Genomic DNA, 17164 nt, shown 5'->3' with positions numbered 1-17164 from the left:
ATTAAGGCCATGGCCGCTTCTTTCCCATTCCTAGGCCTTTCCTATCCTATCGTCGCCATGAGACCTATCTGTGTCGGTGCGACGTAAAACAACTAGCAAAAATCTGCTGTCCACAGCTCATAAGACCGTTTTCCGTTGTTTTCCGTTGTTAATGCGAAGTCCATTCATTAACTACAAAATAATGCATATCCAGTGGGACAAGTTAAGTCCTGGGCAGTGACAGATTTTACCAGGACAATCAGCCTCAGCCTGTAGTGCAGTTCAACCTAGTGTTAGAAACAAATATGGTACTTTGAAATTCCACCGTCGACAGTCCTTCAAATACCTATCTCTTCGTGATTTTCTATTTGAATACCAGATAAGAACTTAGTGCTATGAAAAAGAAAATAAATGTTCACAAATACTCGGTGCATCAGATTCAAAATTTTGGCGCGAGAAACAGTAGAAATGAAAATATTTCAGTTGTTATCAGATCTTCGTTCTTTCAAAGCGTCTACATGCAATCAATAGCTACTGTATTATCATATGCTGTAATATTGAGCTGGGCTAGGTTGTAGTTCTCATAGGTGATAAATGGTCCAGAAGATTGAAAGTACGAGGTGGTGGAAGTTCTTAGAGCCACTGCAGTATTCCTCTTAGGTTGCATGGTGGTCTGTGTTTTTGTGTGTTACTGTACGGGACGGGGCACTGTTCTTGAAAAGCCTGTACCTCCTAACAAGCCCACACTAGGGCCCGCCCGCCTGCTGGGACTTCTTCCTTCGAGGTCCCGAGATAAAATAAACAAAGTCTGACAGGACAGGTGAGGGGAGGATAAATTGTGACTGGGCCCAACACCTCTCATATTGCTGGCTTGACGACCTTGGTTGTTGGCTTTGTGTTCGGACACCTGGTACCTCTTAACAAGCTACACTATACAGTACACAAACTGAAAATAGTGGGGAGATTTGCTCGGCGTTCGATCAGCGGTTAGGTATGTAGGAATGAACGTACCGCACGGAAACGGATCGTAGGCAACATGAGAGGATCTCAGATGAGAATTTCCCAATATTCTGGGGAGTTAGGAGCATTTCCTCGTAACTTACTGTACGTGTTTTGATACTACGAAAAGCTAGTCAAATTGTAGACGTACTCTATTTTATTGTTGTTATTTTATATACAGCTGCAAATAATAATAATAATAATAATAATAATAATAATAATAATAATAATAATAATAATAATAATGGGTTTACAATTACACCGAGCGAGTTGGCCGTGCGGTTAGGGGTGCGCAGCTGTGAGCTTGCATTCGGGAGATAGTGGCTTTGAATCCCACTGTCGGCAGCCTTGAAGATGGTTTTCCGCGGTTTCCCATTTTCACACGAGGCAAATGTACCCTAATTAAGGCCACGGCTGCTTCCTTCCCACTCTTAGCCCTTTCCTGTCGTGTCGGTGCGACGTAGCCTAAAGCCAGTAGTAAAAGAAAAATAAAAAAGAATTACATACCACTTTACTTGAATGGTTTTGGAGACACCGAGGTGCCTGATAAATCTACCGACACGAGGCTGGCATGTTTGACCACCTTTGAACTGAGCTGGGATCGAGCCCGTCAGTTTGGGCTCAAGAGGCCAACGCAGCTACCGCCTCAGCCACTCGGCCTGGCAGTTCATATGTTGAAAATAATGTTATTGGTTTCATGTTCCACTTACTACTTCTTCAGTTTTCGGAGAGGCCGAGGTACCCGAATTTTGTCCCGTGGGAGTTCTTTTACGTGCGTAAGGCCAGCGCCTTACCGCCTGAGCTACTCGGCCCGGCGTTTCATTATATTGCATGTACCACTCTGTTTAGTGGCAGAAATACTGCAGGCGTGCATTAGACACCCGTTTCTGTTTACCATAAAAAACAAGACAAATTTTGTCCCAAGTTTTCGGGATATCAATACAGAAGAGGTGTTTAAGCACTAAATCATTCATTGGATGTTATAGGATTTATAACTATGTAGATATTATTCCAGTACCGTAGTGAAGGAATAATGCAAGTATTCCATTCGTGGTCATTAAAATGTAAGTCATGAACAGCTAACTCATTTCGATTTTACGCAAAAATTATCAGTACTTCATAGGCTACAAGAAGTTACAAAATTTCAACGTGTTTGACGAACAGTCTGTTTGAACGATGAAATAAATCATTCCTGTAATTCAGAAAAATATGAGGGATATGTAAATTCGAAAGTTATTGCGTAGTACATGTAAACGTTAATATACATATACAGTTTCAGTTTGCGATTCTTGCAGTTTTATTGATCTTATCTGCAATCTTCTCATTCCTAATTGGCCATTATTTCTTCTCCACATTGCTTTAACCAGGCCTAGAACATAGGTGAAAGTCTTTGGTGTGGTGCATTATCTTTCTTAAACCTTCCCTGTATATACAAAATAACTTTTATTGGTATTGTTTCCATTGCTTCAAGCGTAAAAAATAGCGTTAAGTGCTTTTATTTATTTATTTATTTATTTATTTATTTATTTATTTATTTATTTATTTATTTATTTATTTATTACTATCGCCTTCATCATAACTGATCAAGATTATTTCTGTTAATTGACCAGAGAATTTTATTTAGATTTAACGAACACGTTGTGAAGCTTGTCGCCGACGTGCCTGGGCTTAACTCACACCCCGCGATGTGAGAGGCTCTGAATAATATCTTCTCATGAAAGATAACTTCCTTCAGCAGAACTTACGAGATTTACGTTGTTTCCCTTTTAACAGCTACTGTTCAACACATTGTAGTCTCTAAAAGCCTAGTTTGTTTTATATGCTCCTCAGATTACTATTTTATCGATAAGCAGATACTTTACTTTCTATGCCCACTCGATTTCTATATATTGTATATGCTCGGAATTTCCTTTTTAAGCACATATTTTTATTTTTATTAATAGGTATAGGTAAGTTATTTTGAACACAGATTTTTGTTTTAGTAAAATTAATGAATAAATGTGATCTGGGAGTCAAGTGTATGTTAAGAGCCGATATTTTAGCCATTGACAAGCAAAGACATCATGCGTTCATCTTCGACCCAACAATATGGCTAGAATTCCACTGCCAGAACATGTGAACCTCGAAAAACAGCCAGGAAGTCAGTTTTCTCACTATTGCCCTCACACGTCAAAGAAAAATATCGAGTAAAATTCGTCACAGTTTACGGATTTTTTAATTGATGAAGAGAAATTCTACCGACGTTAATAGTTGATATCTGGAAGAAATTTCGGTTATAAGTACTTCCTATCGACGATTACGGAGGTAGCGGTAAGAGGGTCAGTCCTCTTGAGATGTCCTTGTTATTCTAATTAGTTCATTGAACTATGCTGTGTTTTATGGCAAGCCCGTTGAGGATCAGTTTCTGCAGTAAATAATTACAGTATACAGTACACTGTATTGGGTAGTAATATATCAATGTCTGGTTTTGCAGTACGTCTGGCAAGGAAGGTGTGAGCTGTATCTAGATTGTGAGCCTGAGGCTGTTGATCGGAAAGATTCCTGCATGGTAGAACTTGATTTGATCTTTATTCTTGTATCTCGCTTCTGGCTGTTGGAATGAGTTTGACAATTGAATGCTTGCCCTCATAGAACATAGTCCCCCAACTCTCAACCAGATGCTGGTGGAATTTGTATGTTTTTGTGCGCGAGGAATTCCTGCGGCACCAAGACTGCTGTCTTTTGCTCCCGGAAACTGAAAGTCTTATTTCCCACATCTAGTTTGTGACAGCAGTGCCATGCTGACACCTGGTTCATCACTATCTTGTTTACATCCCGGCAAGGAAATCTTTCGTTCTCCAACGGAGAGGAAACGAGAAACTTGTATGAATTTAATTAAAAACATACATTGAATGCAGTTTCTTTTAACATTCTAACGGTTGACTATCCTAAAACCATAACATACGCCCTTGTGCAAATTGATGGAATCAAGCAATATTTTAATGGAATTGATGGAATTGCAATATTTTTGTTCTAAATCCTTTTATTTCGAGAACATGTTGTCACATTATTATCCGATGTGGCGATCTTTGACTTTAATTAACATTTTTATTCTTTCCGGCATTGAGCCTTCTTTTGAAAAGTACCTTTCAGTGTTTCTTCACGGACCATACTCCGGCCAAAGCTGCGTATCTTCAACTTGGTGGTGCAGTCTGATCCCGTGACCTTGTAGTGCGTGTCAGACCATACATTTTTTGGTGGGATTGAGGTCTAGTGAATTCCCTAGCCAGTCTAAAACAGTCTGACCATCCTCTTCAAAATCATCTTGATTTTTCTGGAAGTATGACACGATGCTTCGAGTTGCTGAAACCGAATCCCTTTGACTAAAGATTGGCTTTCATTACACGCCAAAACTTTCGTCCAGTCTTCCCTATCCAATTTATATATTTCTTCGCCCACTGGACTTTCTCCTTGATTGTGGAATGTGTCAAAATTTGTTTACGGCCACAATTCAACAAACGTCCCCAGCTCGAAGTTATCTTTTCCAGGGGGGTGAGTTTTTTGCACCATCATATCGACGGTTTTCGGCGACAGAAGGATGGGAAAGAGCTAGGATTGGGAAGGTAGCGGCTGTGGCATTAATTAACGTACAGTCCCAGCATTTTCATGGTGTTAAAATGGGAAACCACGGAAAACTATCTTCAGGGCGGCCGACGGTGGGATTCGAACCCAGGGCTGTGATTGTCGGAGGGCTTAGTCACATGTGTCTCACCAAGGTGGCCGCAGTTTGAATCCTGGCCGGTGCACGTGGGATTTTTGAATGAAAAGTCGCGCTCTTGAGGTTCGGATTGCACGTGTTACTGGTGGTTCCGTGGGTATCAACATGGGTATCAACAATCACATTCTATTTTAAGCTTGCTTTCTTGTGTTCTTTTCTATTTGATGTATGTAGATGTAAGCTGTGTGCGTGGTGGTGATGGTAGTGATTATTGTTTTAAGAGGAAGTACAACTAGGCAACCATCCTCTATATAACACTAATCAGAGATAAAAAATGGAAGGGAACCGATTCTTCGAAAAATGAAGATATTGGCCAAAGGAAGACAAGGGCCACAAAGGGCGTGAAAATGAAAGACTCACTAGCCCTCGCAAACTTAATAAGCGTCGGGGTCGGAAAAGAACAAGAGTTGACCAAGAGAGGTCGGATAGGATAGATGAAAGTGAGGAGCCTGGCACAAGTAAGTGGAAGCAATGCCAGGACTCACCTAAGGGCCCCGTGGTCGCCAACCCACACTCCAAAGTTCAGAGCTCCTGGGGCCCCTTTTAGTCGCCTCTTACGACAGGCAGGGGTTACCGTGGGTGTTATTTTACCGCTCCCACCCACAGGGCGAAGAAGCTGTGTGATTCTTGATGCACTCGTTATTGGAGTCATTAGTTTGTTTAAGGGTGATAAATTTAGTGGCTGCAAGTGGAGGCTCGTAACTTGTGAGAGTGGAGTGATAGATATGGGCCTGATATTGCTTCTGCTTTCTCTTGCCTCCCTTGATCGAAACTGCTCCTCTCCGACTCCGACGGTTTTAGGTTTGGGAAACCTAGGAAATATTCCATTATCTCGCTATTCATGGCTCTTTCCTTTCTTCAGTCGATACCTTTATTCTTCGTAGTCATATCTCTTTCTGTTCTAAAGAGAGGCCCGATAATCCCATTGCTTTCCTCTTAAGACAATAATCACCACCATCAGGTGAGAAAACTATTTGAATTAGGTCAACACACTTTACTGCTGTACAGAATGTCGGGGTGAGTGGCTCAGTCAGTAGGAAGACAAAGGAAGACAAGGGCCACAAAGGGCGTTCTCAAATACGCCACCCTCATGTCGGCAGATTTACTGACAGTACTCCTGCGGGACGGAATTTCGGCACCTTAGCCTCGCCGAAAACCGTAAAAAAGTATTTCGTGGGACATACAACCCATATTGTTGTTGTTATTGTTGTTGTTATTATTATTATTATTATTATTATTATTATTATTATTAAAACATACGTATGGAACGTTGCTACATGTACGCTCGGGAAGACTGACTCATGGGGACTTTTGAGGTGTAGTTGTAGTGACGACTGTTACAAATGTCTTGGGCAGAGAGGAAAGCTCTTTTGTTTATACAGGAAAGCTATGATACAGTCTCGTATATGCAATTGAGAAAATGTCTCAGGTTGGCTACAATGACAGTGGTGCCTGTGTTCCTTTTGTGTGTGTGTGTTTTTTTTTCCCTTTTTTGCTGGTTCTTATATACACCTTCCTGAGGTAGGTACAGTAGAACTGAAAGATGAAGAGGGTGACATGCGTTTTAACCAGGAGATAACATGTATTGAAAATATTTCATTGGTGAGAACCCTGGGATTCAGTGCGTTGTATATTCTATGCTATATGAACGGGTGGATATACACTATAATTATTTTCTTTAGTTTGAGTGAATTCAGACTAATGAATGTATCTGTTGTTTCAGAAGCCTCTCATCAAGCAACACATCTCCTGTACACCACTATCAAGGACATCCGTATGGTCACTGTCTCTGGCACTAAGGCCCGAGCTACTCCCATTGTTAAGGTGAGTGAGAAGATAATAAAATGGGCTCTTCAGTTTGTAGAACTTGGTTTTCTAAAATTTGTGGATACTAGGTGCCAATTCTGACTCTGTAGGTGCTCTGCACTCATGAGCAATTGAATTAGAGATAGCTGCCATAATGGGGAAATGGCGCTATGCTTGGTCCAGCGAATGTAATAGGAGGGCGTGGCATGTAACAGCGAGGATGTCAGACCTCATACGGGTTGTATGAGTAACAGTGGACTACAGGATGGTTAAGCCACAAGACTTCAGCGCATTTGATTGCAGCCACATTATCGCAGCCAGACGTATGGTGTCGGCCACTCCATCTCTGAAGTCTTGCAGGCATTGGGCGTTCCAAGGGACCCACCATATCAAGAGCGTATCGTGAGTATATGGGTTTAAGCAGACCCACCGCTACCAGAGTCACTTGGCCTAGTGACGACGCGTTGATGACAGAGCTTGCCGTTGGCTGGCTCTGATCAGAAAGTGGATAGATGGGCCATAGTGTAGCAGATCATTGTCAGTTCATTGCTGGACAACAACGACATGTGAGCAGCCATACCATTCAGAACCATCTGCTTGCCATGGCGTATAGAAGCAAGTGTCCCACGAAGATACCTCTACTCAGTACCCTTCACAAGGCACAATGATGGACATGAGCAAAGGAACACTGCCATAGGATGCTCAAGGCATAGAAAAAGGTCACCTGTATAGATGAATCAAGGTACCAGTTGGTATACATCGATGGCTAGGTATGAGTGCATCATCAACCACATGAAGAAATGGGTGCCTCTTGCCAACAGGATACAGTTCAGGCCAGTGGTGGTGGTATTCTCGTATAGGGACTGTTCACATAGGATGAAATGGAACCTTTGGTACCTTTGACGTCATCTCTCACTGGTGAACTTTTCAGGAACCTGCTGGGAGATCACATCTATCCCTTTGTTTTCTTCCCGCACCCTACAGACAGCCTGTACCTACAGCAAGATGATGTTCAAAGTCCATCACTCCCACATAGTGCCTGACTTGTTCAGTGAGTACTCAACGGATGGGAAGATGCTTGCCTGGTCCCCTGAGAAGCACCGATCTCAGTCTTATTGAGCATATCTTGGATGCTGTCAAGAGGGATGTGTGTGCCCTGGAGCTTACTCTAACTTATCTTTGTGGTTTCTGGGGGATTTTGTAGCAATCATAGTTCAGTATGGCCCCGAAAGGTTCCAGTGTCTTGTAGAGTCCAAGCCATGCTGCATCACTACTGTTTTGCTTGAGTACATCATATTTTTAAAGATAACCACTTCTCTGTCGAGTTTATTTGTAGGTTTGATCTGTTCTGTTATATTTTATCAGCAACATGTTGTGTTACATTTTTAGTGCATTTGTTACTTGTTTGATGCCTGCTGTTAATATTGTTTTTGGGAAAATATTACAAAATCTAAAGAAATGTATACCTAAATCATTTTTGTTTTGAAATAGAAAAATTACTTAATCTGAATGAACATACTGTATATCTAAATTGTATATTTTTATAAATTTTCTTTGTGCATTAGAAAGATTCAGCCAGTTACATTGAAATATAGAACAAAGTTAAAATGTTGTATGTGCTATCTATAGGATTACTTTTCCCAGATGAAGATCTGTTTATTAATCATGAAATAAGAAGTTTAAAATGTAGTCTTACATTTAGTACAGAGAAGTTTTGAGGAACCCTGCTTTCTTGGTGAGGTGTTACGGTATCAGAACTGAGAAAACAGCAACTAGAAACAAGCATACAGATTAAATTTAAAGGATACAAATCACACCGAAGATGAACTGAAGAACTTGGGTCCTTAAGATTAGATTATTGAAGGTGAATGAAGTTACAGGATTGGAGAGTTAGAGACCGCCGCCACCACCGCCTTAAAGTTCCATTTTCCTACGTGCTATTGATAAGCTCCCCCACTCTCCTCTATTCATCAATGTCTTGTTCTTCGTGACATCATCCAGTGTCTTTCCCATAGCAGCAACTTCAGTTGTTACCATGTCCGTATTGCAGGTTCTACATATGTGGAAGATTCATCTCAAAGGTTTTAGGATTATATTAAATCTGAAAAATATGAATACCTGGAATAGAGTAACCAAATGGACAACAGTTGCTGTGTGTGGGGTCCAACTAAATAAACTGTCAAGCTCCATGGCTAAGCAGTCCTTTGGTCCAAGGGGTCCTGGGTTCATTTCCCAGCCGGTCAGGGATTTTAACCTTCATAAGTTAATTCTGGTGGTTCAGGGGCTGGGAGTGTGTGCCATCTTCAGCATTACAATTCATCGTAGGTAGGGCCTGATCCTCCCAGTTGCACAGGTTGCCTATAATGCGTCAACTCGAAAGACCTGCACCAAGTCTCTCCAGGACTAGGCCTACTGTACCATTGGTGATGTCAGCACACAAGTTAATACCACACACATGAAATAGTGCCAGCTTTCTGCCGTTCTGTGTGATGAGAAACTTCCATTGCACCTAAAATCTATCACACAGTGGTCAGACCAGGGAACTAAATGCTGGCCTACTGCATCAAAATATGAAGAGACACTTCATACAGTGGAAATGCAGATGCTCTGGTGAATCATTGGCTTGACTTGACTGGAGTGTAAGATATGTGTAAGAATTTCAAGATTGCTGTAGTAATGGAGAAAATGCAGTGTTCCCTCTTTTGATGATATCGACATGGACTTCGCAGCAGTGGTACCTCAGTTGCAGACACCACTGAACTCGGACAGTCGCCAGCTTGAAGGATGACCCTAAACATGTTGGCTGCACAGGGTGAGAGAATCCAACCCATGAAACAATGTACTTAGTCTGATGATGTTAGTGCAGACCTCTCATAAGCAGGAAAATGTAAGGATGGTGATGATACGTTTGTAGATTATCCAAGATTTTGTAAAGAGTCTGGGAGGTCTGACTTTTGTTGGGTAGTTGGAATTGCCACTCATTACCTTATATTGACAGGGCAAACATTATTATTATTATTATTATTATTATTATTATTATTATTATTATTATTATTATTATTATTATCATCATCATTATCAATTTAGGAAGGCTCGGCTTGTGCCGGTAACATAATGGGCTGACTCGGCCAAAGCAAGGAGTCACCCTCTTGATTATGAAACTACAGGTACATATATGTACAAATATTTACAACAGAAATAATTACAACATATACATTTATACAATAAATACAAACAACTTCAGACTTCTTATGTCCCCGTTTTGGGAATCTGTTCTTCAGTATTACTGGAACTGCGGCCTGGAACTTCATGCTGTTTGGCGTGAGTCAGAGGAAAAGTCGTTCCTAGGAACTTTCTCACAATTTATTATTATTATTATTATTATTATTATTATTATTATTATTATTATTATTATTATTATTATTTATTTTATTTTATTTTTTTGACAGAAAGTGCTATTCAGATTTCTTGATTTACCTTCTATTGGTCATAGTTCTTCATCAATAATTTCCATCCTATAAATATTTTACAACTACGAAGAATGAAACAAATAAAATCTTATGTTTCAGGATTTGGATGGATGTGGTGCAGTGGATTATTATTACAAAGGTGGGCTGGTATGCTGGACAGACCAAGCCCTGGAGATGATCCAGTGTGTCTCCTACAATGGTACTACGAGTGGCCCAAAGGTAAGGACAAAAGCATCTTGTTCTGGTATAGTCAGAGTAAGCCAAATATGATTCCAAATAATTTGTGACCGAGCTCGATAGCTGCTGTCGCTTAAGTCCGGTCAGTATCCAGTATTTGGGAGATAGTGGGTTCGAACCCCACTGTTGTCAGCCCCGAAGATGGTTTTCCGTGGCTTCCCATTTTCACACCAGGCAAATACCGGAGCTGTACCTTAATTAAGGCCACGGCTGTTTCCTTCCCACTCCTATCCCATAGTCGTCATAAGACCTATCTGTGTGGGTGAGATATAAATCAACTTGTAAACAAAAAGCAAACAAACAAATAATTTGTAATAATGATTCTAAGATAAATGAACCAAAAATTTTATACATCTTCAAGATTTCAACCCCAGTCCTCCACTTTCTGGATCAGTGTGGTAACAGTTCATTTCAGATGGCCAACACACAAAATCGGTTTCCAAGGGTGGTCATCTTTACAGCTCTTTTGTCTTAGAATCATGGCTGCATTAAGAGAAACTATCCTCCAAGTGTCATTCTAAGTTTTAAGAATTTGCAGTGATATTTCATGATTTAATTTATAGTGTTTTTTGTTTTTTTGTTTTTTTTGGGAATATGTAAATTCCTATCTGATTGCATTTGTGCCATAATCATCTGTAGACACTGCTATGCCAAGCATGTACTAGATACAGGGCATGAATATACAGACATCAACACAAGCTTGAAAATTCTTCACATTAGCCCCACTGACAGCTCGGGCATTCCACGTAGTCGAGCTGTTCGTCTCCTTATTTCCAGTTCTTCCTAACCCAAAGTTTGCAACATTTTTGTAATGCTCCTCTTTAGTTGGAAATCATCCAGAACAAATCATGCTGCTTTCCTTTGAATATTTTCCATTTCTTGAATCAAGTAATCCTGGTGAGGGTCCCATACACCAGAATCGTACTCTGATTGGGGTCTTAACCAATGACTTATACACTGTCTCCTTTACATCCTTACTACAGCCCGTGAATACCCACACGATTAATTCCCTTGGTTCTGGGTGTTTTTGCTGTTGCCAAACAACGTTCACAACACTAACCCCATCCATAGTAAGACACTGCTTCTCATCACGGCGGCAGACATCACCCACTTGCGTTGGAGAGTCTGCCTTGCAAGGGTTGCATCCTACTGTAATAGCCACATAAAATGTTTATTAATGACACAATTCAAATAACATACGGACATTGTACAAACTGCCTTTCTCACATTTACTATTATAAGATGGTAGGCAAGTTGGTGTAATTCCATGTGATTGTCAGTATCCATCATTATCCATTCAGCTGTGCATAATATTCTTCTTGATACTATTCTTTATGTGATAGTGTGATATCTCATAATTTGACAGGAAATATTAATTTATCATTGTTGGTTTCAGATGACCATTGTCAACACTGGGCTCATCTCACCTGATGGCCTCGCCTGTGATTGGTACACGCAGAAGTTGTATTGGACTGATGGGGAAACAAACCGTGTGGAGGTGGCCTCCCTGGATGGACGTCATCGCCAGGTGCTATTTTGGGAAGACATTGATCAGCCAAGGGCTATTGTGGTGGTTCCTATGAAAGGGTTAGTATCCTCTGTTTAAAATTCATCCTAGTTCAAAGGTCAGTAATTTAAAATATCATCACAATCTTGATGAAATAGTACACTCTTTCATGACCAGATAGTTCACTGTATGCTATTATATACACAGAAGTTGATGCTGGTATATATGCTCAGAGGTAGGTTTTCACAGCATTTTTTACAAAGTGTTATCGGTCATGTTTCATTTCTGAGGAAACGGAACAAAATCTTTGTGAAATGTTTTGTTTCCTTGATGCTTCTCCTGTTGCACATAGCAAAATAAACTTGAAAAATATATTTTCTGTTATCGTGAGCCATGAAAGAATTGTCCTCTGTGTTGGTGAAGATCATTATGCAAGTGAATGTGTTTCTGTGTCCAGTGTAATTGACTGCATGTTATGTGTTGTGTAGTGTGCGATGGTGATGGTGGTGATGATGATGATGAGGTAGAGAGAGGGTGAAACCTGGTGTCGACACACAGCCTACTTCGATTGAATACTACCAAGGGGTCTGTCCCCATCAGACAGACGTATCACTATCAACAGAATCACATGCCCTCATATGAACTCTGTGGAGAGGTTTGGAATTAAACCCATGCTTTTGGCATGCAGTCTAGTGATTAGAAATTGCATACCTCCACCTCTCCTACCCTACTGTCCAACATTCTGATGGTGAAGCATTTTTCCACCGTCAGGACTTGAACTGGCTAACCATGGTGTCAGGCCATAAGGACTTGATGCCTTAAGGGGCAGAAAATTGATCTAATTGTATTAATTGTATTTAGAGTGTCAAACATTTCACCCTAATTATGATTATGATTTTGTACCTTAACAGGGACAAAATGTCTGGCACCTTAAATACTCTTAACAAATTGATAGGGGCCAAACCAGAAGAAGTATTAAATGGTAAATATACTCACCATGTAAACCTACAGACATATTCATGTAACATTTGTAGCACAGCTCTCAGTGGAATTTCTTTTATACAAATACTTGATTTGGAGTTAATTTTTTCAGTATCAGTGTTCTCTTAAATGGGCTCTGTGAATGAATTGAAATTGTTATAAAATTCCCCATTAATTACTTTTATTTACTTTCACAAAAGGTTATCATGACATATAGCTAAAAGAAAGAAAGTTGTGAAAAGGATAAGAAAATACTGTACACAGAATATGGACAGAAGAATAGCATAGATCTTCCTCCTGCTCATTGATCCCAATTCTTTCTGATCTATTTCTCTCAATTTCTGGAAAGCTTGCTTCTGCTTCCCAGCTTCATCAGTAGGGTGGGCTTCAACGCTCGTTGAATGGCCTTCTTCTTGTTGTCGAAAGGACAGGATTAGAAGAAAGCTGGGTAAATGGATAAGGGAAGAAAGAAAGATAACGATGAGTACAGGCAATAAAAAGAGGACAGACAGATGGAGAAAAGAAAGAACAAACAAGTGACAAATCAACTATCTGTAAAGAGAGAGAAATAAATAGGAATACACATTAGGATAAACACTATGACAAGTCAGTGGAAAGAGGTAGCTCATCAGAGGCCATCAAGAAGTAGTTGTGGAAGAACAGGGATTGATGAGGAGAGAACCAGCCAATATGGAGAGAACAGTGTATGAAGATGCAAAGATTGTTCTTATCCTTTGGTGTTGTTATGTTTGTTTGTACTTCTCTCATATTTCTTTCCACTGACTTGGTGTTTTATCCTATTTATCGTCATCATCCATTTCCCTTGTCCAGCTCCCACCTGATTGAGATGTTTATGGCAATTTTCCATCTTCTTCTATCCAACCACCATTGTTCTTCCTCAGCTATGTTCCAGTCCAGGTTTCTTTCTATTCATGTTAACATTTGTCTATATATGACTTGACTTGTCATTGAGTTTACCTTATTACATCTGGCCTTCCTCCTTGTCTGTCTGTATGTCCGTTTCTCTCTCCCTCTGATGACCTAGAGTTTTTTTTCTTACAAATCGTGCAGATTGTGTTAATTATCCTCCTAGTCAATACATATTACATCCAATTAAAGTGAAATTTCAGATAGACATGTTTTGGCCCAACAAAGGGTCATCCTCAGTAAAATATATATAATTAACTAAAAAAACATTAGACACACAATATAAAGTGCTTGTTAAACATTTTTTCCTTAAAAAATATGATGGAAATTAAAAATATGAGGTGACTGTCATTAAAACAGTTTTTGAGCTGGAGGTCTTTTTGTTGTAATATTCTTGTTGTCCCCTGATGCAGTTCAAATGTGTACTGTTTATAGTCTGTAATGATGACCTAGATATTATGTGACTTAAAAACAAAGATTATAATAATACTAAGGTTTTAAGAATAAAATAATTCCAAAGAAGAATGAAAGGAAACCTGGTCCAGAGTGGTCTGAGGAGAAAAAATTTAATGCATAGTAAAAGGACGATAGAATACTGGAAAGAATGGAAGAGGAGACAACAAGGGAGGATGAATTGGAATTGACGTATGGTCCCTAGCAGGCCTCATCATAATAATTCATAGTAATGCTGGACTGAGTGGCTTTGACTGTTCCATCTCCAACTTGGCAGGTTCAATCCTGACTCAGTTCGGTGGTATTTGAAGGTGCTCAAATATGTCAGCCTTGTGTCGGTACATTTACTGGCATGTAAAAGAACTCCTGCAGGTCTAAATTATGGCACAACAGTGTCTCCGAAAAACATAAAAGTAGTTAGTGGGTCGTAAAGGCAATAACATTATTAACAACGACAACAACGACGACGACAATCATCATCACAGGCCATAAACCAAAGTGAAATGCTTGGCTTTTGCAGATAACACCGATCACCACTAAGAACAAGGAGGAAACTAGGTATGCTATTGAAACATTCCACGGAATAGCATCATAGGCAGGCCTTCCAATATCATTAGAGAAAACCAAGTTTATGCGGAATTTTCAGCGAAACTTCAAGGAAGATTAAACTGAAATGGCATATTGGACAATCTCACAGTTATCCTTTTTTAAATACCTTGAGGAAATAATTCTTCCTTTTGGATTAGACAGTTAGGCCACTATAGAAAGGGCCTTAAAACTTTGGAGGGCATTTAGACTAACCTCGGATCATTACAATAAACGAATAATGTCACATGATGCTAAATTGAAACATTACAAAACATTTGTCCTACCTTAACTTTAGGAGGTCATTCTAAAATTGCAGATATTGTAAAACAAGAATGTTAAATTCTTATGAAAATTTTTGACTCCACACAAGAAAATATAATTTGGATCAGAAAGCAAACGGCAGACCTCTATAGTTACACGGATAGTTTCATCAATACTGGATGGAGGAGATGTTTGAAATTTTTAGGACACATTTTTAAGATGGATAATAATAGACTCACAGGAAGATTATTCAGTATAATAAATTCCCAAAATAGGAGAATAAATTGGTTGGTGGAAACAAGAATGCACCTGAATGAATTGAACATCAGAGAAGACACCGTGAGAAATTGCAGTCTTCAGGACCTCATTAACTTTTTAATTGCCAACGCCCTATTGATCGGACGTTCGAGGTTGTCCAAAAGCGTCAACATCCGATTGATTCACAATTAAGTATTTATTATTTTCCACCTAGTCGATACAATGATTGCTTAAGGCAATTTAATGGTTAAAAGTGGTACATGTTTCTTATTTTATCAACATCTTCAGCCACATAACACTGTTTAGATGAAAAATGTATAAAATTGACAAAGTAATGCTTAAGAGGAAGTGTCCTTAAAATTAACAGAAGATTGACAACATTAAAACAAACAAAAACTCAAGAGAAAATATATAAATTATTACTACAATTGAAAGCAGTTGTCAAGGAAACACTTGTACAATATTCCATACAGAATATGTCCTAAATGAATATTCTTTTCTTAATAATTCATGAAAAAAGGTCAAATTATAAATTATAAATTATACAGTTTATAAGTAATTGTCGAAATGAAGAAAACCAGATGTCACATTGTGGTTCTTATTATTAATGCAGATGAAAATATAACTAATTCCTAGTTGTCAATTCTTATTAAGCCTGCTTTCCTTTGGAACAGTAACTCCTGTCATTCTTTCACAGTCTTGTGTCTGGTGTAATATTGATGATCCGTTCTTCCTCGCTCTTGCACCTGAGGAGGAGGAGGAGCGGGGTATATAGGTGTGTCAAGAACCTCCTTGCTGCCACCTATAGCTTCAACTGAGGAGGAATAAGTTGTAGGGCTATCTGTAGATGGAGAAATTCCAATTCTTTTTTCGTGATCTTTCTCAAGCATTTTCAAATATACTAGAATTTGATAATATAAAGGATTCTTATATTCTACAGCCTCATTAAGGTTATCATTTTTCTTTATAAGTTGGTCTAGATGAATGTATAGATCTTCATATGTGTTCATTAAGCTGCCCTTCTTTAATTTCTTTATGATGATCAGGTCTTGTTCTATGTTGGTAAATTTATGACCTGTGGCAGTCATGTGTGATCCCATAGCTGAGTATCTTCTATGTTTTTCAGCATTCACATGTTCCAAATATCTAACTTTAAAATTGCGGCCAGATTGTCCTATGTATGTATTCTTGCATTCAAAGCATGTGAGTTTATATATTCCCGAATCAAAAAATTTAATCTTTTTCCGAGAGATTTATTGTATCATGGTTGAAAATACTATGTTTCATGTTGTTATTGGTGGAAAATGCAATTTTGAAATTTTTTCTCTTAAATAAATTAGCAATTGAACCTAGTAAAACTGAAAAATACATCAAGTTCACATGTAATAATCCAAACATACACGTAAAAACAAATTTATTTAAGAGAAAAAATTTCAAAATTGCATTTTCCACCAGTAACAACATGAAACATAGTATTTTCAACCATGATACAATAAATCTCTCGGAAAAAGATTAAATTTTTTGATTCGGGAATATATAAACTCACATGCTTTAAATGCAAGAATACATACATAGGACAATCTGGCCGCAATTTTAAAGTTAGATATTTGGAACATGTGAATGCTGAAAAACATAGAAGATACTCAGCTATGGGATCACACATGACTGCCACAGGTCATAAATTTACCAACATAGAACAAGAGCTGACCATCATAAAGAAATTAAAGAAGGGCAGCTTAATGAACACATATGAAGATCTATACATTCATCTAGACCAACTTATAAAGAAAAATGATAACCTTAATGAGGCTGTAGAATATAGGAATCCTTTATATTATCAAATTCTAGTATATTTGAAAATGCTTGAGAAAGATCTCGAAAAAAGGATTGGAATTTCTCCATCTACAGATAGCCCTACAACTTATTCCTCCTCAGTTGAAG

At 38.9% G+C, this 17164-nt stretch overlaps 1 protein-coding gene across 1 annotated transcript in view; it reads left to right on the top strand.

The window, feature by feature from the left end:
• The window catches only part of arr (low-density lipoprotein receptor-related protein 6), a 330860-nt gene that overhangs the window by 198325 nt on the left and 115371 nt on the right, over nt 1-17164 (top strand). The window contains exons 2-4 of the mRNA XM_067135921.2: nt 6459-6559; nt 10111-10230; nt 11645-11835. Of these exons, the coding sequence (XP_066992022.2) occupies nt 6459-6559; nt 10111-10230; nt 11645-11835 (412 nt within the window). The remainder of the gene's footprint in view (nt 1-6458; nt 6560-10110; nt 10231-11644; nt 11836-17164) is intronic.

This window comes from Anabrus simplex, chromosome 1 (assembly GCF_040414725.1).
Source record: "Anabrus simplex isolate iqAnaSimp1 chromosome 1, ASM4041472v1, whole genome shotgun sequence".
NCBI lineage: Eukaryota > Metazoa > Arthropoda > Insecta > Orthoptera > Tettigoniidae > Anabrus > Anabrus simplex.
Note: the sequence above shows the minus strand (reverse complement) of the source record. Positions and strands in the feature narration are given on the sequence as shown.